Below are 27,390 nucleotides of genomic sequence, written 5' to 3'. Positions count from 1 at the left end.
CATGAATCAAGGAAGTCTTGAGTAACTTGTTCCGATAATCTATCCTTAAATTTGTCCTTTACCTATTTCCTATTTACCTATTTTCCAATGATTTTAAATCATTTATAATATGAGACATTGCAGTGTCTATGATGTTATTATAAATAGGTTGTGAGAAAAGTAAAGGAAGCTGTTATTTACAGTAGACTGAGACATTAAAGCTAGGGGTACTTTAAATATATATTTGAATTAAGAGGGGAAAAAAACAATATTTGCAACTTAATTTAATTGTGGACTTTGTATAAAACATTCTTTCTAATATTGTAGAGCCAGTGCAGCCTTATTTCATTACCTCTATTGCTAGAAGACACATAAAGGTTTGTGACTGCACTTTTAACTTGAGAGTGTGTGTCCATAGTCTGCACTGACGTTCCCTGTTGTGTTAACAGAGTGCTGCAATAAGAAGATCCGTTTTTCATCTTCTCTTTGGAAAGGCTGCAGATACCAACTGGGAGGGGAATTGTGGGAAAATGTACCCTGATAATTCAAAATCTGATTGCCAAAGAAAGGCTCCAGTGCAGTGTCTTTACATCTGTTCATCTGAACACGAACCAGGCTCATATTTCTGTTGTTTTAGCCCCTCTCAACGGACACGTCTGCACCTCTCCATTTTAATATGGCACTGGGTGAATGTAACTGTGTGTGGTATTTGTTCAGAAACAAATCAAATGTAAGCTAATATTCATGTGGAGCCCTGAATTAGTACTGACGTCTGAAGAAAAGGGATTATTTTAAATAGATTTTTGTGTCACAGTACAAAAAGCACAGGTAATAAGTAATAAAATGAATGATGGCAAAATTCCATTTAGTTGCTTTAATGTCATGGTCCTGGTATTGTTCATGTCGGCTTACTGTCATGGCTTACCGGGACTATAAATAAAATAGAGCCATTGTTAATGTTATAAGGAACACCTGTGCTTTACCTAATATGACAAGTCAAAATGCTGTGAAAAAGGCCTGGATTAAACATTTGTTTGGCCTTTCAAATATTTTTCAAACTTTCAAATGTTTCCGCTTTTCGTTTTGGAGCGACACAGAGGTGGTACCAAGTCATTGTGTTATAAGTCACAAGTAAGTCAGTCAGACTTTGCACTTAAGTTCCAAGTTAAGTCACGAAACTAAAGTTTGAGTTTCGAGTCTGAAACAAGTCATTATATGCTCTATGCCTAATGTAATGCCATTTTAACAAAGAAACAAACAAGACAAAATTAGTGTTGGTATTGTTTTTTCCAACTGCCGCTCAGTAATGTAACATAAGTTCTAACATTGGTTCTGTCCTGCAATTTGATTGGATGCTGCTGAATTTGTCCAAACAAAGCGGATCTGTGAAAGTAAGTGTCTTGCTGGGAATAAATAGTGTCAACATTATTGATTTAGGAAATAAAGGGAAATTATTTGATTCATGGCACGCTTTTTAAATAACTTTTCAATCTTTCTGTTTGGAGGAAAGTATAAGGCTCAAGGCCAAGGTCATTTGTGTTAAAGTTAACTAGCAAGTCTTTTTTATTTTGTCGATATATTGATATTTAATCTTTTAACTTATCTTCATGTTATCTATTTTTACTCAGTGGCTCTGAAAAGTCTAAAATTAGACTCAAATGTAAAGTTATGTAACTAGGTTTTAGGTCATGCATGTAAATGTAGTTATTAAGCAACACTTCTTCCTTCTTCCTCCTTGGAAGTTGCTCATCCAACCCTCCTCCCCTTCCGTCAGTCATGACTTTTCACATCAGTCATTTTGATGACTTGTCTAATAGAACCACCTGAATGCAACTGAAAGTATCTTATCGGCTGCATGTTTATCTTTGTTGTTGTTTTTTTCTGCTATTTTAACCTCTGTGTAATCTTATGTAGCAGCTTGTTGAATTAAGAAAAGCACAGGCGTTACTAATAACATTTACGATACCAGGGCCCTGAAACTGGAGTAGCTAAATGGAATTCGGCCATTACTTTTATCAACACCTGTGCTTTTCCTACATGACAAAATGTCTTCCTTTAAAGAGGCGTATGTCATAAGTCTACCTGCCCTGTAGCTGGAGCCAACAGAATTAATAAAACATTGTTATAAAGTGCCCAAAAGGAACCCTGTCTAATAAATTAAATCACATATATACTTAAAAATGTATTTTAGTACTACTACTTTGAACGTTCAACGTGCACAAATACTTCAGTTAAATCATCTCTTTGGGCTTGTTTATTTCCGAATGAGATGCGTCAATGCACGCATTTTCAAATACAAGTAATTAAATTAACGATGTGTTTGACCCAGATCTGTTGTTGTTATCTCCCAACTGATGTATGTACGATGTGTATAATAAGATCTCTGTCCTGAATTAAACCGTAGATTGTGTGATAGACTGTGGAGTCCTAATAATGTAGTGAACACTCAGGGAAAAACAGCATTCCAGTAAAAAAAACTTTACTGAAAAAAACTATGGTAATTTTATAATTTCATAGCATATGATTGTATAAACATAAACATAGATGGACATCAATGAAAATCTGTTACATAATGTTTAAAATACATCTACTCCTCTTTTAGCAGGTGAGAGTAAAATGCTTTTAAGAGGTTAAAATCTTCACGTTTACAGTCAAAGGTTGACATACAGTGTTAAGTCATACAAGCTAAAATATAAACAAAGACAATTAGAAATTAATTCTGAATTAACATTTCATCCATTCATATCTGAGGCTGACAACATCAGTGTTCTTGAATGAGCTGACATGCTTGCATGAATTCTACCAAGACAATGACACATGAGGTTTTTGACGATCATACCGCACAGTACAAAGAAAAACTGCCTCCCAAAACATGACAAGTTGCTAGTAAAGGGTTGATTGCAAGTGCGGCGACTGAGTCTCTGAGCATCCAGCATCTGGGGGAGGGGGGTGAGGATCAGGGTGTAGCGGCTGGGAGGGGGGTTGTTATTGGGGTTTGCAGTCAGAACAGCCTCCCCCATCGTCTCTGTGAGTGCTTTAGTGTAGTTAGTGTAGGAGGTATACATTATGGGGGGTAGTTCAGTGGTCGTCAGTAAGACTAGAGACAGTCCACAAACTCATGGTGGGTGGAGATAGCCGGACAGAGATTGGCTGACTGTCCATGGCGAGCAATATGGAGTGGATGAAGGAACTGGGAGGGCAGCGAGTGGTCACAGCCTGTAGTTACCATGGAGATAACTAGTTTTAATGTTTAATATGGTTTTGCCACCTTGGACGGACCGACAAGAGACGGTGTCAGTGATGAGGAAGATGCTACCTCCTCCCTAAAAAGTGTGGCTGCCTTAAGAGTTCTTGGCGACCATCTTCATCGTGATGGTCTTCACTTCTGAGTACTCCTTCAAGCCGCTTTCTCCCCTGAAAACAGAAAACAGGAAATAGTAACAATGCTGCTCATTTTGTTTAAACTATCATGCTGACAGTAGTTTTGAAATATTTTCTATACACTGCTGGAGCTTCTGATGCAGAAATATTGCAATATCCTCTTAGATAAAGATTTATGTGACACTAAGCCATTTTGGAAAGTAGGTTTTCAAAACAAAAAGTCAGTATTAGTAACATTCAGTGGGCGAGCAACCAAGTCATACTCACAATTCACGTCCATTGCCTGACATTTTATATCCTCCAAATGGACACTGTGTGCTCAGAGCGTTGAAGCAGTTTATCCTGGGAAATACACAAAACATTGATCACTCATGTGTGTTTGACTCCGATGGTTTGCTATTATAAAATAGTGCATAATTTTGTCCGAAGCGGTAGTATTAGAGCTGCATTCAGTAAGACTGATGTAAAAATGTATTGTCATCATCACAGCTATTTTTGAAATCCTCTGGATTAAACAACATAATTCCACTATTATTTAACAAACACAGCTGGAAGTTGTCAGGTTGTATATTTGTGGATTTACTAACTGCAGCAGCCTGGGAAGTGAATGAATGCTTTGAGAGGATTGAAGTTGAGGTAAAAATGGGAAAACTTTGGGATTGGGGGGACTGGGGAAAGGTGCAGCCTGAAGACAAAGAGTTTTCAGTCTGAGGAAATGGGACAAATCTCTGATGAATGAGAAGATCCTGAGGAGGACGGGGAGGGTTCAGTTTTAAGTGAAGCAATGGTCAGTTTACCACACAGAAGGAGAAGTCAAAGCTTTCCCTTACAGTAACCCTTTAATACAGAAAGATGCAAACGGAGTAAAAGTATCTATTTGGAGCCAGAGGAGAGCAGATATTAAGAGCTGGAAGAGCAAGAATTTGCTGCTTTGTATTGAGTATTGTATTGATTAAAATTGATGGGCTAAAATTGTTAACATTTTGGGAAATATGCTTACTCGTTTTCTTGCCAAGAATTAGATAAGAAGATTAATACCACTCTTATGTCTGTACACTAAATATAAAGCTACTGCAAGCGGGCAGTTAGCTTAGCTTAGCACAAAGACGGGAAACGGGATGAAACAGCTAGCCCAACTCTGTCCAAAGTAACCAAATCCTGTTACCAAAACCTCTAAACCTCACTAATTAACTTGCTATTTCATGTTTGTTTGATCTGTACAAAAACCCAAGTGTAAAAACATGTTACAGGGAGCATGGGGGGACAGGGGACTTTTTCTTGGCTGGGACCAGTAACTTCCTTGAGTCTTGTTATCTAGGTTGCCAACAAAAATATTGTATTTTCTTAAAAAAAATGAAAAGATGATAGTAATGTTGTTTCCTATACTTTACTTCTATGGTGAACTGGTGATGTTAAGAATGTTTGGTGAATAAAGCACGGTGTACTGGAGTTGTATGATGTGTTTAAAGTTTAATAGAGAGCTGAGGGTCGTGGGAAAATTTGATGAGGGTGTACAAGCCAAGCCAACAGCGAAATTCAATGATGAGACAAAATGTATGACTAAATATTAAATGAAGGGAATTCCTCTGGATGTCACCTGAATCAACAGACAATGTAAAAGTCATATCTATAAGATCAGGAGACGACTACAGACACAGCTGGTTGTTAGCTGTTAATCCCAAATGTCTTTACTTTATAGGAAGCGGTCATTGTGGTCGGTATTAGTGAATATTATTTGCAATAGGCAGGATTTGTCGAGGACTAAACGATGGTAAGAAAAGGGGGTTGGCCCTGCTCAAAGTACCCAACGAAATCCTCATCAGAGGAAAAGAAGTGGGGTGGTGATTGGGCGGCAAGAATGAAGGACAAAGTAGAAAAATGTTTCCTCAGCTTGCAGAGGATTGCAGTCAAGTATGACAAGTGGTGAAAAATTCTTGGCAGATGCTGTATGTTAGCTATACTTCCACCCCTACTCATAGCCATCTGCAGGTAATTACAAAAGAAACAAAACAATTTTAGGTGAACTCAAGAAGTAACATTTTATGACCATTTCATTTATACAAATTATAAAATTAGGGTGTCAGTTTCCATTTACAATCTACGTTTTGCTTTTTTGTCTTGCGCTGGCATGTTGCTTTTGATATTTTTATATCTTGAATGTCTGAGCTGAGGGGAAAAAGTGAAAAAAAGGAAGGAAAACATTTCTTTGCGGCTTGTATAATGATAGCGAAGTGGCACATCGCCAGGTTACGGTTTCTGGATGCCAGAGTCTGAAATGCTTGATACTTCCCACATGAAAAATATTACTGATTGCAGCTAAAGAAACACAGCAGATGAAACTTACCAGACAGTGCCAGCCTGCATGGCTGTGGATATGGTCATGGCTTTGTTGATGTCATTGGTGAATACAGCCGCAACCAAACCATAATCTGTGTTGTTGGCTCTTTCTATCACTTCCTCGATAGTTTTGAATTTCATGATCTGCTGGACTGGGCCAAAAATCTGTGAACAGATAAGAACACATATGTAAGAATATTATTGTATATTATATTTACATATCGTATAAGAGGCTAAAGCATTAAGGATTGGGTTACCACTTCAATTTTATCCAGTGTGTATTTTCACCAGTGGTGGAATTACTCTTACTACCTGGAAAATATACTGCTAGTAAAGAGTACTTCTTCCACCACTGCTTCTCACACAGGTCTACATGCCTTAGTGGCGCTGAGCTATGAAAATCCCTGTTCTTTATTATTGTACCTCCTCTCTGGCAATGCGCATGTCATCCCTAACATTAGAGAAGACAGTGGGCTCAATGAAGAACCCTTTCAAGCCCAGAGCTTTGCCTCCACACTCCAGCTTGGCTCCTTCATTGATGCCGCTCTGGACAAACTCCAACACGCGATTCTGCTGCTCCCGACTGATCTGTAGAGGAGGAGGAGGACAGACATTATATGAGAGCTCAGGACAGGGAAGACAATTAACGAAACAAACATGTTGAAAATGAAAGAGAAGGGGAGATACAGCAAGTAATAAGATCTCTGTCCTGAATTAATTAATTTAATTTGCTCAAATGAAAGAGTAGCTGAAGTTTTCAGTGAGCTACAGATCTGTTGACCTCACCTGTGGACCCTGCTCAGTAGTGGGATCAAAGGGGCTGCCGACTATCCTCCTCTTGGCTCTCTCTACGCTCCTCCGAACAAACTCATCATATATGGGCTCCTCCACATAGATGCGAGAACCTGCCGTACAGCACTGGCCTGCGTTGAAAAACACGCCCTGGTGGGCCTGTTCTACAGCCAGATCCACTGGGAAAAAAAGAGATTTTAGTTAATCAATAGCTAGATCACTGGTTCTAAAACTATTTACATGTGCCACTGATGGTACGCAAGCTCCCTCTAGTGGTACGCGGAAAAATCTGTGAAATATATTTTTTAAATGAAATAAATTAAAAACATATAATACTATTGAAATACTACAACATTTTGAATGTCAAACCTTAAACTGTGAGACCGCTGAAATGTGATAGAAAATAAGTTTTCCCTGTAATATTTATGTTTCAATATCATCCTACGTGGTTCATGCACGTAGCGCACGCACACATCTATGATTTGTTACACCTTGATTATATGAGAGTTGTGTGGAAGAGTTAAAGTGTTAGTCCTACCTGTTTGTACAGTGTGGACGACAGTCAACAATAACCAATATACTTATTAGTTATAAACCTGCCTCCAGAAAAAACTGTCCGTCTACTGTTAACTAGATGAATAGGATAGGTCCATGCTAGCCGTATTTTAACGTTGGTCATAATACTTGGACAGCCTAATATTTTTTGAGGTGGTAGATGGTGAAAAACATTTGAGAATGTAGATAAACACTTTGTTCATTAATAAATTAATAAATAAGAAATATTAAGTCTTACTTGAAAGTGAAATAAGTCAGATTTTAACATTAACACAAACTCATCATCACATCTACTCACAAAAACTTCACTAGGTTTTTTTAAAAAAGTAATGTGTGTAGTATATTGTTTTATAAAATTTGCCCCTATATTTATTGCCGTTGTCCTGTGCAAATCTGATACCTGACACCTGAGAGACAGGACCCTGCTGTTGCGCACGAAGGGTTAACGGACCCCCATGATTTATGGGTCTCGGCTGAAGCACCCGACTGAGTCAGGGTCCATTCTCCTGATTTACAGACCTTAGGGAGCCCCTCTCACGGCTGCTGAAAGCATTTGAAAGCCTTGGCACCCCCAGTTTGGTGAGCCACTTAGAATTTATATGAAACCCATCCATCCACAGGTTTTCATAGCACTACAAAGCTTTTGAGCATTTTAAGATTCGCAGTCAGTGTGTGTTTATCCACAGATTGAAGGTCCTGAGAATGGCACACATATCTAAACAAAACAGTGATAGTGATGGACCACCTAGTGAGGGTGACAGGTAAATGGAGCACTGAATAAAACATTACTTGAAAACTTACAATCAGCATCTGCAAAGATGATGTTGGGGTTCTTTCCTCCCAGCTCCAGCGTCACTCTCTTCAGGTTACTCTTCCCAGCTGCTTCTTGGATCAGCTTGCCGACCTACCAAAGGAAACAGATCTGGGGTTTACTCACAGAGATGCAGGCCCACAGCCAGATCAGTAAATCAGCTGGAACGATTAAATAGCTTAAAGAGGCTGGTTAGCTCCAAACAGGGAATGCACCGGTAGGCCAGCTGAAACATGAGTATTGCAAACACACAGAATGAATATCTATTACAGGTTTTTGGAGACAGCAACAGGAAAATAAAAATGATGTTTCAGCCGGGAACAGCATCTGATGTCTAATGGAGGACAGGAAGAAGTAACCACAAGGTGTGTGGGTGGTGTCCTGTAATCTAAATATCTGAGACAAGAGGGGAGATTGGTATGAAACTGGTCTGGTGTGTCAATATGGAAGAAGACGAGGAATTTGCTGTGGTTTTTCATTATCTTCTTATCATCCCTGTTTCTACTTTACTGCTTATCAAGAGTGACAATAACATATAAACCAAATGAAGACTAATAAATAAAAGAACAGCGCTGCATGATAAGGTCAGTAACAGGAATATCATATGTATGTGACTGGTTTTAAGGGACCATAGCAGCGTTTTTGAAAGTTTCTCTTAACTCTTTTATTTTTTCACTGGCCATTTTTCAAACAAATGTCCTCAATTTTTTTTATCCTTTAATCTATTTTTGTTCTATTCTTGTACTGTTTCCAAGAGTTAGATGAGACGATGGATATGACTCTACACTAGATATGTAATGTAGTTGGAGCCAACAGTTTGTTAGCACAAAGACTGGAAACAGGGGGAATAGTTAACTAATAGCCATTTAAAAATGACATGTTGTGGTTTTATGGGGGATTATGGGTAATCAGTGAGCTTTAGAGGTGCTGGATGGCAGAATTTCTTAATTTCTGAGAGAGCCAGGCTAGCTGTTTCCGGTCTTTATGCTGAGCTAAACTGCTAAGTGCTAAAATAGCTGCTAGTTTGATATTTAATGTAAGAGAGGCATCAATCTTCACAGCTAACTCTCAAAAAGAAAGCAAATGCAGATGTTTCCAAAAGCTTTAACTACTTCTTTAAGAGTGATAGAGTATGGTAGCCAGGGTAAAGATGTGGTCATTACATGAAAAAAAAAAACTTTCATAATCAGGTGATTCAGGATATTGAAAATGATTTCTCTGGTGTCAAAACTGTTGATGAATTGGGTGCTTTAAGTGTTATTTTTTCCATTTTGTGACATATTGTATTTACTTTAGATAACAACTAGATAACAAGCCTGAGAAACCCCACACATCTCCATCACAACCCTAAACAAGTATTCATCTTCCTGTTACTCACACAGCCTGTTTTATTTTCCGAGAGAGGTGACGGGATAAAGCGGAAAAATACCCTCTCAGTGTCTAACTAAAACTCCACCTCAAAGATGGAAAATACTCATCTTCTATCGCTTTCTTCTCTAGTGTCTGAGATATAATAGAAACAATAGAACAAAATCAACCCCTGTGCTGTGGCTGGTACCAAAACTGGATTAAAAACAACACAATACTTGGCTTGGCTGCTTGTTTCTGATGTGTTTTGTCTGTCTTTGATCAGAAACACAAAGAGGCTGACTAAGGGGAGGTTAGCGTGTGTTTATTCAGGGGTAAAGGAAACACGCTGGGCTGCGAGACTCCTCCGTGTGGAGTCACAGCCACATGTGAGTGAGTACGAGGATGATCTGTGGTCCTAAAATCCACCTGTAGCTACAGCACCACCTTCCACCCTGTGAGAAGATGCTGTGGTCGCCAGTATCCCCCACCACTGCTACTACAGTGCGGTGACTCACTGTCTGGGCATCAGCAGTCTCTTACAGCACTGGCTCATTCTCTCAGTAATTGACTCCAGATCACATGAAACAACAGGAAAACTAGTAAAAAAAAAAACAAAAAAACCTTGGCCATTCACAAAGGAAATGTTCAATCAAGACGAGATGATAAAACAAAGAAGATGTTTGTGTTAGAAGGTGCATTTATGCAAGCTGGCGCGCACACACTGATTGGGTGTGTCACAGTGTGTGTGTGTGTCTGTGTGTGTGGAGAGAGAGAGAGAGAGAGAGAGAGAGAGAGAGAGAGAGAGAGAGCGAGAGAGAAAATGAATGTATGTTTGATGTTAAACTGTGCTGGAAAAACATAAGGACCCAATGTTAGAGCCATTCATACACTGGATGAATATTTGTGAATAGTTCAGATTTTGTCTTTTCCTAATCTAATGATAACAATGTTAATATTGATATATTACAGAGTACTTTATTTGATTTGATTAGTTTGGATTAAGCTATTTAGATGAAGCTTTAGAGCTTAGAGAGTACAGTAATCTTAGACTGTGTTTTTCATGTTTATCGTGTTTTTGAATTTGCACGTTTTCAATAAATGTTAAAACGATTACAGCCTAAGTGAGCATATTTAAAAAACACACACTAAGAAAACAATTAAATGGATACTGAGTGGAAAAAAAGTGAGTTAAGAACACAACTAAGAGTCTACAGATATGTTTTGAACTTAGTGCTAACATCAGTACGCTAAGATGCTCGCACTCACAATGTTAACATGCTGAGGTTTTACATTTTTACCATGTTTATCATTTTAGTTCATGATGCTAACATTTGATGATAAACACTACAGCTGAAGATAGTGGGAATGTCATTAGTTTAGGTGATAAACCAAAGTATTTCTTTAAACAAACTAAAACAAGACACCACATCTTTGGTGCAGTGCATCTAACAGATGTCAAGCCATTTTCCTAAAAAAACTAAAATGTGTGAATCTGGTGGCGCTACAGGACAAACCAGAGCAGGATACATCTGGGAGCGTAAATGAATTCATGGCAACCCATCTGATAGTTGTTGAAAATTAAATTAAATAATTAAAGACTTTTACAAACTCTTCTACCTAACATTATATCTTATGCACATAAGTGATGGAGGATAAAAAAGCCACCGCTCCCTCAACCTCAGTCATTCATTCAGGTTTGGAGATAACATATATTTCTCATCATGCTGTCTAATTTTGCTTTCATTACTGTTTCTGTTTGGCTCCTTATCAGAGACAGTAGTCTATGATGTTTATACCCGTGTGGGCTTATTGGAGGTTCCTCACAAAACATATACCCACTGCTTCTCCAACACACCACCAGAGTCAAAACAGACATCTCCAGAAACCACAAGGCTAATCCGAACGTTACATAAACCTGGCTCATGTACCAACACTGGTCACATCATAACATAAATTCTCCATTAGGATTGCTGTAAATGGTTTTACCAGAGGGGTTAGTTTGCAGTTAGAAATAACAGATGTTTATAAATGATCTGCAGAAAAGGAATCTGCTGTCACTATGGCTGTTCCCTCTGGCCTGAGGAATGTGTTCGGACCGCAACACCTCCGAGCTCTCAACACCTAACATGGTATGCCCTTGATCATTTAGCTTTCCATTAACTACTCCCCTGTTCTACAAAGCTACAAGGGTTTATCCTAGTGTGTGTTCTGATAGTAAATTCAATGAAAGGCACTGTGGAGGTACATTAATACAGCAGAGACAGCGGAAAGAAAACAGAAGAAGGGGTGTGTTTTCACAGAGATGTGTATATTCTTGACAGCGCAAATATGTGCATGTGTACAAGATAAAATAAGAGCCCCCTGTCATGAGTAATGACAGGGCACCCTGCTTAAGTAAGTTGTTTGTCATTTAGACTTCATTACAGGCACACAACGTCCCCTAATTACTCAGCCCGCTCTTATGCTCTGCACATGTTGGTCACTGTGTCACTGGCTGACAAAGGTGAGCAGTAGACAGCTGTTGATCTGAGCCACTTTATTAGAGAAAAGTACCTCGGTTGATCCTGTGAAAGCCACTTTGTCTATGCCCATGTGCGAGGCAATTGCAGCTCCTGCCGTTGGCCCGAATCCTGGCAAAATATTGATGACTCCCGGTGGAAACCCGGCCTGTCAAAACAATATGAGAGGAAACAAGCTTTAGCGGAGATGACAGCAGAGCCAAGCAAAACCACAGGCGGTGTGGGGGAATCCGGACCCAACCCAACCTCCCTACCAGCACAGAACGGAGAGAACATCAAAAAGAAGAAGCCAACAGACAGATAGTTCAAAAAGAGGAGAGGCCAGAGAGGGCAGGGGGAGGCAGGGAGGATGTGGACACAGAGATTTGTACATAAACATGTGATGCTGCATTGTTCATATCCTGTTAAACTTTCTCATGTGTTTACCTCTATTGTACACAACTGCATTCACTGACCCCGTTACTACTGAAATCAATGTACTATTACATCGATAGCGCATTTTGAATTTTAACTTACAATTTATGCTCGAATTAGCTATATTTTATGTTTCACTGTCTTAGCCGTACTGTATATAAATCTCTGTTATGTTTTATCCTATTCTTGTGCTCTTTTGTAACGTGTCAACACTGATATTCAACTTTCTATTGAGTTTCAAGTTGCTGATTCCAACTGTTTTGTTGTAGGTGGCTTGTTCACCTTGTTTTCCTGAGCTAAGCGATCACATTACCATTAAAATTCAAATTGAACTATTTTTTTTGTGGTACATATTTGTGGCAGTTTGTTACCAACAGAAACCAGACACAGACACTGTATAGTTCCAGTAAAATTGGCTCAATTTATTGTATTAGCGTTGATATCAGATTTTATTTGTATGCAACTGTCAACAATGGTGCATTTGCAGCCGTTCTGCCAACAGTGTATTGAAAGCAGTTTTTTTTCACCAAGTGGGCGATATCATTGTTGTCCCAATATCTCTGACTCAGAATTACAAGTTGGAGGATGAATTGAGCGTTTTTTTCCCACTCAAATGCTCGAAATAACAGTTTAACGATATGACGTGAACAGCATACTAGCTCAGCAACTATTTGCAACAGTAATGTCCTTGGTATTGTTTTTGTGGCTTTCAGTCTTTTAATAAGCTTTTAACAGGGAAGTATTGTGAAGTTCTCAGTTCTCACATTTGTTTTGTACTTAAATTTTTTTCATCTCAGTCCACATGAAAACAGTTCACAGAGAAGTGTGATGTTTATACTGAACAGCCAGAGTATTATTTCATCAAATACATGTTTTTAAAGTGCTTTTTTTAACCATAAATAAAATCTTTTGACCTCCATTGTATTGGTGTGGCAGCCAAATCTCAGAGACTTAGCTGTTTTGATTTGGGTGAACTGACCCTTTACCGGTTGGAAATTAGCAATTACATTTAAGATTAACTGCAAATTAGGATAACAGACTCTGAAGAGATGCATCAGATAGACAAGTGACACTTTATTAAACATCTGTTTTTTGTCGCCTTGCAGTTACACTAACATTGGACTATCCAAATAAAGTGTTTGCCAGATTCATAGTGAACACTGTGTTCTTGGCAAACTGAAACCTGAAAGTGATTCTGATTCAGTTATTCTGGAGTATTAACTTTGGACTTGTGAACACATTGTGGTTGGCAAAGTGATTCTGTCATTTACCTCCTTGACGAGAGCTGCCATGTAGAGGCAGGTGAGCGGTGTCTGCTCAGCAGGTTTGAGGACAACAGTGTTTCCACATGCGATCGCTGGACCCAGCTTCCATGCTGTCATCATCAGAGGGAAGTTCCACTGTGCGTGACACACACACACACACACACACACACACACACACACACACACACACACACACACACACATGCCGGAAAAAGACATCATGCATCTGACTGACACACTGGGTGGTCACAAGTCAAGCTCAATAACTCATCGCTCTTAAGTCACTTACTCTCATTTTCACTCTGTCTAAACATAGTCAAGTGAGAAAATGTTCTCGGCACTTGTACAGTATTTTCTCTTCCCACAGTATTCTGAGAAAGCCGGGAAATTGCAACACATGTGCAATAAACCCATATCACTGTACAACACACAGGCCTGTGTTATTTCTGCTTTACACAGGAGCCCATGGGGCTCAACGCAGAACCACACGCTTTCTGCACTCTTGCACAATCAACAGTGTCTCTTTCTCCTTGATCTTTTCCTCCTTTCTCACCATTCTCCTTTCCTCAAACCCACTATGTTAAATCCCTCAGCTCGCTCTTCTGCCTCTCACTTCTCGTTCTTTATTACTCAAGCTCAATGGCACCGTTATTTTTGGGGCTTACCAACAGGATTTACCCGAATAAACAGTGACTGTCAGGGAATTACTGGAAAATGCAGAATGTAATTCCACAAATAGGCCGGACTAACAACCACCAACATCTCTTTTAAACTCCGCCAATTCACTCTTATCTGTAGCTTTTGTCCATTTGTATCCATCATGAATGGAAGCGTAATACTCACAGGGATAATTTGTCCACAAACTCCAATGGGCTCATATCTGGTAAATGTCAGATACTCTCCATCTGTGGAGGAACACACATTCAGCACACACACACAAACACACACACACACACACACACACACACACACACACACACACACACACACACACACACACACACATAAATAAAAAAAAAAACACTGTTAGTCATTTCTAGCTTTAGTAGTTTCAAGCTTGAAACACATGAAAAATGTCACCACCTGAAACCCCCCATTGTTGTTGACTCAACATGTTAATTTGTAAATGAATCCACACGCAACATTCCTAGTTACTTTACCCTGGTGAGAGATTACATTTCGTTTCGAGCCTCCTACAGCACAGGCATGTGTGTAACTGTTTTAGGTCATAGAGATGGGTGTTATGCTGGAAAGGTTTGCTCATTCTTCTTGCATTACTTAAGCAAAAGGAGGTACTTACTGAGGGTGTGCCATGCTTGTTCATTCTCCACAAAAACAATTGATATTGAGAAATGTATGTATAAATTTGTTACAACAGTCATCAGCTGATGAAACATTGCCTAATGTTGCATTTGGACTGGAATGATCAATGGTAGATGACAAGCCAGATAATCATTTTCAATGGGATACAGTGAAAGAATAACAATGGACACAAATCTGCAGTAAAGATTCTTACATGTCACACTTTTAATTCCAAAGTGGATGTCGGGTGTTTCAAAACTGTTATTGTTTGGAGAACGAAACCTATTAGACATGAGACTTTCAGGAGGAACTTGAGTATCTGCAAGGTTTGTTTGAAAGTATGACGCCTGCAAATGACTTATATTTCAATTTGGAACAAGCAGCGTAAACTATACCAAACTGTGTAGCCAAAGGTGCTCCTCACAATGAAACTCCACATTCATTTCACACTGTCTGTGACACAAATTCAACACAATAAGTTCAGCATAACGGAAGACGGATAGATGCTGAGGGGTTGTTGGTGGTAGATGTCCATCCTGAGAGGTGAACAAACATGAATGCTGACGGCCTTGCATCATACAGGCTACGCGAACACCCTTATTTATTTTCTCTGAAAGTCTACTCGAGCAATAAAGCTTAAACCAAAGCCCTGGGAAAATGCTCACCATGGTTGGTTTGGCAGCAATGTACAAGAGAAGCTTTGAGAGGGACAATACAGTGGTATCAGGAGGTTTACCATGTCCTCTCTCTTATTCTATTTCCTTTTTTTGTGCTTCCTGTTGAAACAGACAGCCAACTTTCTCCTCTTCCCCCAAATTCAATTGCCTTACACTGATGGCAGCCTCCCCAGGACAATGAATGTTAGTGTTTGTAAATGTTAGTGTTTGGATTGATGGCCAATTTGATACCTTACTTTTCTGTCGCCAAACTGCCTGAAGCAACTATAATGAACATTTCTGTGATAACAATGGATCAAATGACAATGCATAATGTAAAAAGAGCCACTCAACTGAGAATTTTATCATCTTTCAGCTCATTGTCTTGGTTTTCACACACTTCCACAACTTTACTGTTTTGGTTCACTTCTCACTTCTCACTAGTGTTGTTTTCAGGAAAACACCAGGAAGCTGTTTTTAGATAGAAAACTCTAAAAACCCCAGCAGACAGACAAAATTAGCTGCTAGCCTGTGAGCACCTAAAGAGGTATGGTTGGTGAAGACCAAAACAGAGCTAAAAAGACAGTGAATATTGTCTAGAAACACGACTCCAAATGAATGCTAATGTTGCTCTATAACACTTTGCTAAAGTTTTCAATAAAAAATTAATATTAATATTTCAGTGTTGTGTTTACAGTTTGTTTAGCAGTTTATTGCAGGTTTAAAATATATCTATGTTTAATAACACATTTTGTTGTAATGCATCTGATCATCATAATCTGAGAAAGAAACCAACTTTTGGTACTAAAGTTATACTGAGTAAACACACCATTTTAGAGTATTTTGGTTCAGCCCACTAATAAAAAGCCAGCACCTCTGCGTTCACTCTGCAGTAGTACACAAAGAGGGATCTTACCCATCGGGATGGAAGTGCCATGGATCTTGTCTGCATATCCAGCAAAGTATCTCAGTGTCTTTATGGTTCCTTGGAGGTCCACAAACAGGGTGGGCAGGAAAGGCTTCCCACTGTTCAGTGACTCAATAGTCTGAAGAGAGACGGGGGAGACGTTTGAGAAATATGTGATATAACCTTGTGATCCTCTTATAATTCTATACTGTTCTAGTCTTTACACTCTCCCAGGGGTGAAATGTGACACTAAAATAACACTAAAATACAAATACAGCCCCTAAGTTACAGTTATATGTTCTCCTTAAGGCAAAGCAAGTTTATTTGTATTTCTCAAACACAGAGGAAACTGCGAGCATAAAAAACCATTAATAAAAACAAAATATATTAAGTAAGAATACAATGAAATGCAGCTACAGTGCTGTTATTAAATAAATAGGGTAATGATTAAGTGGATAAAAGGAGTCTTTGTTATTATACCATTGTGATATAATGCCTCTCTAAACTAAAGAAAGGTTATTCATATGAATTGATTGACAGAAATGCCAATATTCATTTAACTTACTGCTAGATAGACACTGTCTCTCTCCACCAGGTCAGCCAGTTTGGACAGCAGACGACCCCTCTCTGATGCGTCCATCCTTCTCCATACGGACCCCAAAGAAAAGGCGAGACGAGCAGCCTGCACCGCTTTATCAACATCAGCCTGTGAGACAAGAGTGAAACAAACTAAGTATCTAACCTAATCCAGTAAACAGGTGTCTTATTTCATTCAATCATACTAATGAATCTATCTTTTCATGTTTTTTCATATCTGAATATTTTCTGCAAATCATTTGTTTTTATCTCAAAGTTACTGAAATAAGAAAAGGCCAGAACATTTGCAAATCATTTTCACATGTATAAAGACTGAAAAACAAGATTTTAGCCTGTAGCGAGAAGAAAAACCGTAAGTGGATCTTCATTGTCAGACTATTGTCAGTGGTGGAAAGTAAGTACATTTACTGAAACAGTGTATACTTCAGTACAATTACTGCTACTTTCTGCTTATAATCCACTACATTTCAGAGGGAATTGTACTTTTTACTCCACTACATCTATTTAACAGCTACAGTTAATACTATTTTTAATACTTTTCAGATTAAGATCTGAAGATTAAGCAAACAAAATCTGCCATGATCAACTACATTATAAAGTACTTACATAATATAAAATAATATAACACTGACAGGGGCCATTCTGCATGATGTGTACTTTAACTTCACAAATACTTGGCGTTGATGCTCATACTTGAATTTACAATTCTTACACTACTGAAACTAAGATAACCCTGTTTTTCCAATGAAAAAGATAGACAATGCTATGCTGTAGAGCATTTACCTTGTCTGCTTCCTGGACCTCACAGATCTGCTCTCCAGTCGCTGGGTTGTAGGTAGGAAAGACCTTCCCACTAACAGAGTCCTGCCACTCATTGTTGATGAAAATCTGCAGGGAAAAAGAAGCAGTTTTTAGTATTTTAGCAAAAATGTCAATAAAGGATCCGTGTCATGAATGTAGTTTCTTTGTATGAATTAAATGCAAAACGCACAACCTGATTGCTCAAACTGACTACAAAGCAGCTGAGCTGAGTTTGAGTGGGAGATAATGACTACATTTTTTCATTTTTTAAATATTTATGTTATGTTAAGCAATCATTTCATTACACCAGGTTGGCTACAGTGACTTGCTTGTAGTTGAGGCTGTGAAAGCTCTCATGCCGCAGTCCCAGTTCTTCCAGACGCTTGTGTAAGGGATATGGGAGAATCTCTGGAAATCTGGACAGAGATTCCTGGCTGTCCAGCATTGCTCTCTGGGGAGTGCTCCACCATCCAGACAAAGGGGTGGGTAGGTGTGTGTGTGTGTGTGTGTGTGTGTGTGTGTGTGTGTGTGTGTGTGTAGGGTGGGGGGGCAGATAAATCCCTATCAGACACCAGACCCCCACCCACCCATCCACCCCCAAGCACACAAACACACGTTTCACAACATCACTGCTCGTTTACGAGATCATAAAACACGTGCCGCGCTTGGTTTCTGTGATGCGTTAAAGCGAGTCTTCCGTTAAACAACCGCCTGGGATTCCAAACAGGACACATTCAACGTCTATTAAGACCAAAAGAAAAAAGAAAAAAAATGTTTACAGAGCCACAAAGCTGAGAATTATGTGACTGAAATACAAGCAAACCCTTCATATGCTGATGAAGTGGAACAAAATGTGAGGTGTGATTTAAAATTGCAAATATACCTTACGGAAGTTTGGAAAAAAAAACTCCTTCCTCGCTGACATGTTTAGATCCATTAGGCAGACTACTCACACACTGTTTTTAATGGCTGTCAGTCTGCCTGATAGATAGAGTGCAAGGAGAACATCTGCTGGCACAAATCTCTCAGTGTATACATATGCTCTTACCGTCCTTCTACTTTAGAGGAGCTCAGATGCACCAAAAGCAAACCTGAGAGCAGGGTTCAAGTATCCCACTGGCCTAAAGCCTCCCTAAACTCTCCAACATGTTTACCTCCATAAACGCTGCGCTTTAAGTACTATTTAATTGGCTGTAAACTGTTAGCTGTGTTTACTTTTGGGTTGGTATAAAATGCCAGGGAGTCTGAAAACTGCTGGAGCAAACACATCACTCTGCCTCCCTGCCTCCTCTTCCTCCTCCTCTTCATTCCCACGGCTCACAGGCTCATAATGTGGACGCTGCGTTTGAATAACTCACATGCAGACACATGCGAAGGTGCTCAGTATCTGTGTGTACCACCCCGCAAGAACCATACGTTACAAACTCATTCCTCTACGGTTCCTTTGTACCCACACCATCCCCCACACACCTTAACACACACACACATAGAGATAGACCAGGCCGGAGTCTCTCTACGTCTTCTCAGGGGCCACCTTTAATCTGACGCTCATTAAGAGCACTTCATAAAATTGTCAGTAACGATAAGGAGCAGAGGGCCAGCTACAAAAACAGAAAGTCCTGTAGAGCACTGAATTAGTTTTTGAATTTATAGGGGCCACTGAAGTGGGGCGCTCTAAATCAAGAGGAGCCCCCTGACAGCCTCAACAGTCCAAGCAAGAATGCAGACCATGGGTAGCTTTATGCATGGCGTAACCCCTCTCACAAGACGCTGCTAAAGGAGAACGGATGAAGCAGGAGAACAGTGGAGCGGGCCGCCACCTAAATCACGACCAGAAAAGGACAACTGTCAGCCGCCGCTTGGCTCAGCCCTCTCTCTGGGCTCGGACTGGTGTTGGACCTTTGTTTCGTTCCATTGAGAGACTTGATTAAGATGACAGGGCTGAGTCGTAAATCAACTCTCAAGGTTTCTTAAAATTGCTTTTAGGATCATTTGGACGAGGGGCAAAGAACACAAGAATGAAAAAAAAAAAAACACAAGTGCAACTGTTTGCAAATGACAAATAGTGTTTTTTTTCCCATTCCCTGCGGGGCCATTGCTATCACTTCACATGATGGTTTCATGTTTCTAAAAATCAATGAGTACTTAGAGTTGGTGGTGTCCATAGACTGCAGAGACGACGATAACATTTTCTAAATAACTTTTTGCTGTTGCAACTTTTAAATGATTTCTTTTGTACTTCTGCGTTCATTAAAAAACAAACAAACAACAACATTAAACCTGATAAACAAAAGTTGTGATATGTGATGCTTGATGCATAACAAGGATGCCTGATGTGGATTAAAGCTAAGCAGTAAGCATATAGGTCAAGACTTTCTGCATGGGCCACAGGGCAGCTGCAAAACATTTAGCAACTCCCATGCTTCTCTGCAAAAGCTGTCAATCACATCATCCAGTGAGAGAGAGGGAGAGAGAGAGAGAGAGAGAGAGAGAGAGAGAGAGAGAGAGAGAGAGAGAGAGAGCCTGGCCATGGGGATAATGAAAAGATAAAACATGATATACTCAAACAAGTTTTATTTTTTCAAATCAGCTGCAAATTGATGCCTGTCTGCTGATCTGAACACTTCAAAGTAGTAAGCACTATATGATGCAGGTGTCTTAATCATCTTCATCCTCTACAAAAAGACTTACACACTAGTAGATTTGTCCACCTTGCAACAAGTAAATAAAGGATGTCCTTTATTTTTTTCATGTTCGCAAAACTTTACGTGATATTTTGTGATAATTCATTTTTTAGGAGTGAACTGTAATGGGAAGTAAGAAATGCCAAAATACTTTGAGCAGCCAACAAAACATCTGTTTGGCTCTTTGCTTCTTCTCACAGCTCAGATGCTAACGGCTGAAGGAACATGTAATACTGCTCAGTTCTTGGTTTTTTTTTAAAAGAGGAGTGGATAAGGGGGAGGAGGTGGGGCGGGGGGGGGAGGCGGGGTGGGTTGGTGTGAGGGTTTATATATATGTGTGTGTTTATACACAACACGCCAAAATTCCTCAGCCAGACGAATCCTACACGGGCACCTGCAACACTCGTCTGTGCAGGAAGTTTCATATCCTCCCCTATCACAGGACCTCTATTTCCTCTCTGGTTCTGGACGGGTTTCAGAAGTCTTATAATTACTGCTGTTACAAGTGAGTGGAGAGCATGTGAAAGTGGAGACCAGCTGGTGTTTTTTCTCCTACTCCTCTCCACATGTCTGACACCATGGAGCCTTCATGTTTTTCATTCACACACCCACAGACAATGCCACCCTGCGCTCCTGGGTTTGGCGAGGGCGACCTCGCTGTCACTGACTGGCAAACGTCTTTGTCTCGTCTGTGTGTGTGGGCAAGTGGTTCAAGTTGTCCATTCTGACTCAGAAGTTATGTGAGAAACACTAATTTGACATAAGGCTGTAATAACAAACAACTTCGTATTCACTTTTTCAGTTGATTTACTCCTTTAATGCATTTATTCCAGTGGTGAAAAAGCACAGCAGACTGTGCACGTCACCGGAGTAGCAGGCTGTTTAGATTAAAGCCAAGCTTTTATGATGCTAATTTCTTATACCTTCTTTAAAAACACCCAAAGGGATGTTAGATTTTGCTTTTGACAGCTGAATACAACTCTTTGAAAACGTTTCTAGGCATATTCTCATCCAGTAAATGCATATTTTAAGTCAGTAGTTAGTTAAGTCAGTAATTTATCCAATCAGCACCCATGTTTCCCAAGAACTTTGCCTCCGTTTCTGTGTAATATCTGAGTAGAGCAAAATGCCAGAAGACTTGTGACCACTCAACAAAAACGTATTATCTTTCAGAATTAATATAAATAGTATTCACTAAACAAAATATCTCAGAAGTTAGTCTACATTCTTGATGAAATGATGAAGGATTGTGGAGAGACAAACACAAAGGCTAAATGCAGTTTGATTGTCATGAATCAACAGTAAAATTGACCCCTCCTCTCACTACTGGTGTTTTTTTCCTCCAGACATCTGAGGTTTGATGGGTTTCCTGTGTACTTAACCATTATTTAAATCTCAGGTCACAGAGAAATGTTTAAAGAGAGTAGTTTTACTCATGGGATCAGAGGACAAAGAGGAAGTAACTTTTAAAGAAATGTGACGCTTTTCCACAGACAAATAAACATCTAGAAAAGCAGTTGAGTCTCTGCTGTGTCTCATGCTCGCTGGAGAAAGAGCCTATTCCAACAGATTTATGAAGCCCAGTGTTTTTCATAATGACACCGTAAGGATTTACACGTTGCTTGTCAAGAGGGCTACAGACCGAAGGTAACAGGGTAACCTCGCTGTCACTGCTCTTCCTTAAACAGTGATTAAGAGACAGGGGATATGATGTTGACGTGTCTGCTAAGATGATAATTTACACTCACTGCACAAGTAGACATTTCACACCAATGGACATATTAATGGCAGTGCACACTTACCCTGTCACAATCAAAGAGATGTGTTTTAGAGAGAATGTGCCCGTGTGTGCGAACAGGGAGATTGTGTAAGCAAAGGCAGTGAGGGAGGGGGAAAAGTTCTCGCTGTGCTCGTTGTGATAAATCATTTAGTTGCACAGTATCCCCTAACTTTGGCTCTGTTTGATCTTGATCGCAGTAAGATGGTGGTTTTGAAGTGAAAAACTCCAGAACTGCAGGTCAGGCTCTGGCGAGGCAGGGCCACTAACCCACACAGTGAGACAGGGTCATAATTTACACCCCGGTGGACAGCACCTAGCATCGGGGAGCCCCAAGCCTCCATCTGTGCTATCTCAATCAGTGACAGATTGATGGAGCCTCTTATTCATTCAAACTGAGTAGATGTCTCTGCATAGACTGTTTTACAAATACACAGATCTTCAGCAGACAGGTTCTGCACAGGTTCCTATGGTGAAAATGCACTAATGCCACCATGAGCAAAACAACTAAGAAAATGTATAACTGTTGATTAGATTAAGAGATCTGTAATACAGACAGTGAACGAGGCCAGTGAATTTGATCCCTCAACCTGGTCCTTGTTAGTTCTTTGTATTTGTAGCACTATTTTCCATGTTATTACCCTATTAAAGAATTAGGCTTCAATAAAACCAAAGTGGAACAACAAACCACATTTTAAAGATGCAGATTTGTGCATATACATTCCCATCAGTCAGCTTAACTGCAGCCATCATGTTCTCATACTTTTAAAAGAGTTTCAAAATAGCTAGCTAGTAAAAGTTGTCCCACTAAGTGTCTGGTTTAACAACTCATTATCACTGAACGGTGTGAAAACACCACAAAGGCCAAAAGTATCACCCTCTAAAAAGGAAAAGTTTCTCTGTTTGCCTTAATTATTCATAAAACAGTCTGTCTTCCCCACTTCTGCCTCTCTTATTTATGGCTTCCTCTGTGGTTCTATCAACCTTTAAACTGTTTCTGTCTTGTAACCCAGCTGTTGGAGCCTTCTAGCGATAGAAATGTGGGGGTAGGGGATAGGACAACCGAGAGACAGCTTTCCTCCTCATGCTTTTAACTACAAGAGAAAGGGTGTGTGAAAATGACCAAATCTGCTTATGGGGATATCAACAGACTAATAACAGAACTCTAATCTCATATAGATGCACACAAGTAGGAAGATAGCTTTACTGATACAATCAACGTGTTGTGGAAGGTGAGAAGTTCATGACTCGGTAAAGAGGACAAGGGGCAAACCTTGATTGCAATAAGGCTTTTTTATCACATGCTTTCCTGTTATAGAAGCAAACCTCTTCAGTAATGATACTGTATCAGCCATATCTTGGTTTCCAGGGTTGCTCAGATGTAAACTTTGCATTGCAGAAAAATAAATAAAAAAATGCAACATTGATGGTGACTTGATGAAGTAAAAGATTGATATCACTTTTATATTGCAGAAAACAATATCTAAGGAAAATCTGTGCAGCTCCATCCACACGCCCTACAGGCCAGTGAACAGAGTTGGTTGTTTCCCTTGCAGTCAGTGGGGTGGAGAACAGGAACAGGGTGTGAGAAGAGCCCACGCCAGGGGGTTCCCATAAATCAGGGCCCTTCTGCCCCCTATGTCCACCAAACCAACAGGGACTGGATGATCCAAATTCCTGGGGGTTAATTCACCAAGTCGCTCCCTAAATTTCCTCCTGTACACCGTTGTGTCCACCCCTTCAACTAACACTCAACTTTGAAGGAATGGAAAGCGTACAACACGACAGAGACTACACAACATGTACTGTCCTCTTTACAGTGCCGCAGTGGCAGCGTGCCCTTTGCTCTTAAAACACCGAGCTATGTGTTAACACAGGGCAGTTATAGCACAGATTGAACTTACACCACGCTATCATGAATCTGTCCTCTATGAGACGTGCCCTTTCATCTCACAATCATAAAAACACTTGTTCGGCAGCTAAAAGACACATTCTTGTTCAGTAGCAACAAAGCTGCAGCAGGCTACATCCTGGCTGCTCGGGCTGATGATGAGACATTACAAGAATCGCAGAGGAACTTTAACTAATAACTTAGATTTTCACAGTGTTTCAGTGTGTGTTCATGTAAAAACAGATGCTATCAAACAGACAACAAAACATTTCATATGAGATATCTTCTACATGTGTGTGACTGGCTGAAGATGTGTGAAGGCTCAAAAACTTTAATAAGAAAATAAAAGAAAATGATTTAATGGTTAATTTTTGCTTCAATTCTACAACAGTATATTTGCTGCTATTTATCTGTTATGGTGACAATATGTTGAAGCACTTATATGAAGGTCCTACATAAAGTATCCTTGCCAGATGTTTAATTAAATTCTCTCTAAAAGTAGATCTTTTTGGTCTTATCTACAACATGATTTGTTGTTCTTTGTTTGACTCAAGCTCCTTTCTCCAGCTATTTCTGCATGACGTCTCTCCCACCCACACACGTCTGACTATAGGGCAATCCAAAAACTACTCTGATAACACATTTGTTCCTTGACAATGTGCATTTTAATGAAAACCATTAATTCACTAAACCTACTTTTTGTCATTTAATAATGATGCCTGCTTTAAATTACTGCCATCTCTTTGCACTTGACTAAGCTCTGTGTAGTATGAACTGCTGTGATTACTGGTGTCACTGAAAGAAAAGACTTGAACACCAGGCAGAAAGAATTTGGGCTGTTTTGTTTATGCACAAACTCAGCCTTTGCCACTCATGCCTAAAATCCTTGTGAGCAATCTAAAATTAATCAAATTGTCACCGAATATCACAAAAACACTGCAGAAGTAAAATATTATACTCATAATGGGAATACTGAAAGAGAAAGATGTGGTTCCAATCTTACAATATTTTAATTTGATACCTCTCATTACTTTATTTTTATCCCTGTATTGAGCGACTTTAATCTGTTTAAAAAATAAAATAAAATGAATTGTCTTCCCATTCTGTGACCTGGAAGGATGTTGGCCTGTGTCTTGACTTGAGACTGCACTTCTGGTGCAATGTGGAATAAATATTTAAAAAAATATATAACAATAGTAAATAATTGTCCACGTGATTTAGTTTAAGACACTTTCCTCAGTTTATTTCCCAAAACAAGCTCAAACTATGACTCCCCTTTATGAATACGTTATTGCCTATGTGGCACATGTAATAATAACCGGTCGAAACTTTATGATAAATTAACATGACAGCCTTTATCATAATCCCAGATTTAAGCAAGGACCCAATATTATTACTCATATTTAAAAATATAAGAATATACATTTTTATAAAGTAAAGCGAGAACAAGAAAACATTAAAAAGAATCAGTATTATAAATAAACCCTTTTTATCTCCTTCTTATTTAGTTTAAATTATCTCCACCATTGGTTATTGATCATTTAATGCTGAGCTCCACTGAGCACGTGGATGCAGAAAAAAAAACTGATCGGGACTTTAAAACGTGCAACCGTCAGCTTATCAGATCTGTACTGGAAGTTATAAAGTTTTATTTAGGAGAAGTTTTAACAGCTCCAGCCCTGAGTGAGCGACACAGTTTGATACTGAAACTTCAGCTGTTGACACACACACAAAAGTTTTAGTTTAAAAAAAAAAAAAAGTTAGAAGATATACGATCAGACATCTACCGGAGTGGAGTCGTTACACGTAAAAGTTAGTCGGTCGGAGAGGAACAAACCTTGGTGTACTTGATCTCCGGGTTGGGCACCGGTGAGGGCATCAGCTGGAGGGATGCCATGAGTGCAGCGGGGTCGCTCTTCACCTCTCCGGGGATCTCGATCTTACTGGAAGTCATCGCGGCCGTCTCTCTCTCTCTCTGCACTCGTCTGCCTGCTGCGCCTCTCTGGGTTTTTTCAACAGATTTCTGATTAGGACTTTGGGTTCCTTCCTGGGTTTATAGCCAGGTGTCAGCCGCGGTTCATTTTCATTGGGCAAAGGAAAGGGCTGTCCTTTCGAAAATTAAATTCACGCATTTACATAAACGACCTCAGCCATGCGTGTTAAGGAGGAGAAACACGTCCACCCCACCCACCTCACACTGTTTCCACTGCTTTCACTCACCAACAGACAGTTTTTCTACGGTAATTCATAGTTTTCACACACACACACACACACACACACACACACACACACACACAAACACACATTAAACTAAGATTATTACAAACACAGCCGTGAATTTAAAAAAAAGAAAAAGCTTGAAGCTGACCTTTATGTTAATCTCAGGTATAGGCCTACTTTAATCTGAGCTCAATAAATAGCCTAAGTGAGTTTAAAGTGACACAAAGGGTATAATCCTCAAACTAGTTCCCCCAATTTACTAAAGCATTATAGTCTAATGAATCCTACATAATTTAAGGGTGGAACAATCCCACCACAAGGTCCTTTTAGTAGCTGTTCTGGTATCACACGACCTTCATCAGCAGATAAGAGTTTATTCAGTTGTAGATGTTCACATTTCCATTTTTCCACTTTAATACAGTTACATATTTAAAGTTAAACCTCGACCTTGGAAAACAAAACTTCTTCTCCACAAATACATACAAATGCATATCCACTCTTTAACTGAAAATATGAACTCAGATTCTTCACACCATAATTAACCATTTCCTAAGTGACATAAAGGTGTCAAACTACTTTCCTCGGCTCACTATCACCCTGTAGTCTTTATTTGCCTAACACAACCTCCCCAAGGTCTAAGATGTTATGTAAATGTGAACTAGGAGGATTGCTGCTACTCGCTGGGGTGTTGTTGGCAGAGATTTGTCCTTCAGGTGATAATTCCTTCCAGCGCCTCCTTTAAAACTCCCAATAAACATCCACCAATTAGCTTTTAGCCGTGAAAACTAAGGGAATTAAAGCAAATCCACGCATGTATTAACACATCCACAACAACCGCATTTCCCCGCACATTTATGAGGCCACTCAGGTAACAGTTAAGAGGGTAAACCAGGAGTGTATTGGAGATTTTAGACTTTGGTTGTAAGATTGTGAGGAATGTAAAGAAACAGGAGAAGAATCCAGATCAAGAGATAAATGTATCTGTGGTCAGTGGAATAACAATGAAGTTTTAATACGAGCCCCCCCTCCCCATTCATATCCTCCAAGAATAATCTCTTCAACCAAGCGGAAGGGGCCTTTAAATTTTAGATTTCATAATCTGAGCCTCTTGACAGGACAAAGGAGTGCGGAGACAGATGTAGGGCCCATAAT

At 39.6% G+C, this 27,390-nt stretch overlaps 1 protein-coding gene across 1 annotated transcript; it reads right to left on the bottom strand.

The window, feature by feature from the left end:
* Window positions 1-2,441: 2,441 nt before the first annotated feature.
* On the bottom strand, window positions 2,442-26,118 carry aldh1a2 (aldehyde dehydrogenase 1 family, member A2). The gene is made up of 13 exons (XM_051379666.1): window positions 25,856-26,118; window positions 17,649-17,753; window positions 16,834-16,974; window positions 16,278-16,407; window positions 14,247-14,308; window positions 13,410-13,538; window positions 11,759-11,872; window positions 7,846-7,948; window positions 6,484-6,668; window positions 6,121-6,285; window positions 5,705-5,862; window positions 3,628-3,702; window positions 2,442-3,393 (listed from the first exon to the last, which is right to left on the bottom strand). The coding sequence occupies exons 1-13, from the start codon at window positions 25,970-25,972 to the stop codon at window positions 3,321-3,323; spliced, it is 1,557 nt and encodes a 518-aa protein (XP_051235626.1). The 5' UTR covers window positions 25,973-26,118; the 3' UTR covers window positions 2,442-3,320.
* Window positions 26,119-27,390: the final 1,272 nt, after the last annotated feature.

This window comes from Dicentrarchus labrax, unplaced genomic scaffold (assembly GCF_905237075.1).
Source record: "Dicentrarchus labrax unplaced genomic scaffold, dlabrax2021, whole genome shotgun sequence".
In the NCBI taxonomy this organism is placed as follows: domain Eukaryota; kingdom Metazoa; phylum Chordata; class Actinopteri; family Moronidae; genus Dicentrarchus; species Dicentrarchus labrax.
This window is presented reverse-complemented; position numbering and strand designations above follow the sequence as displayed.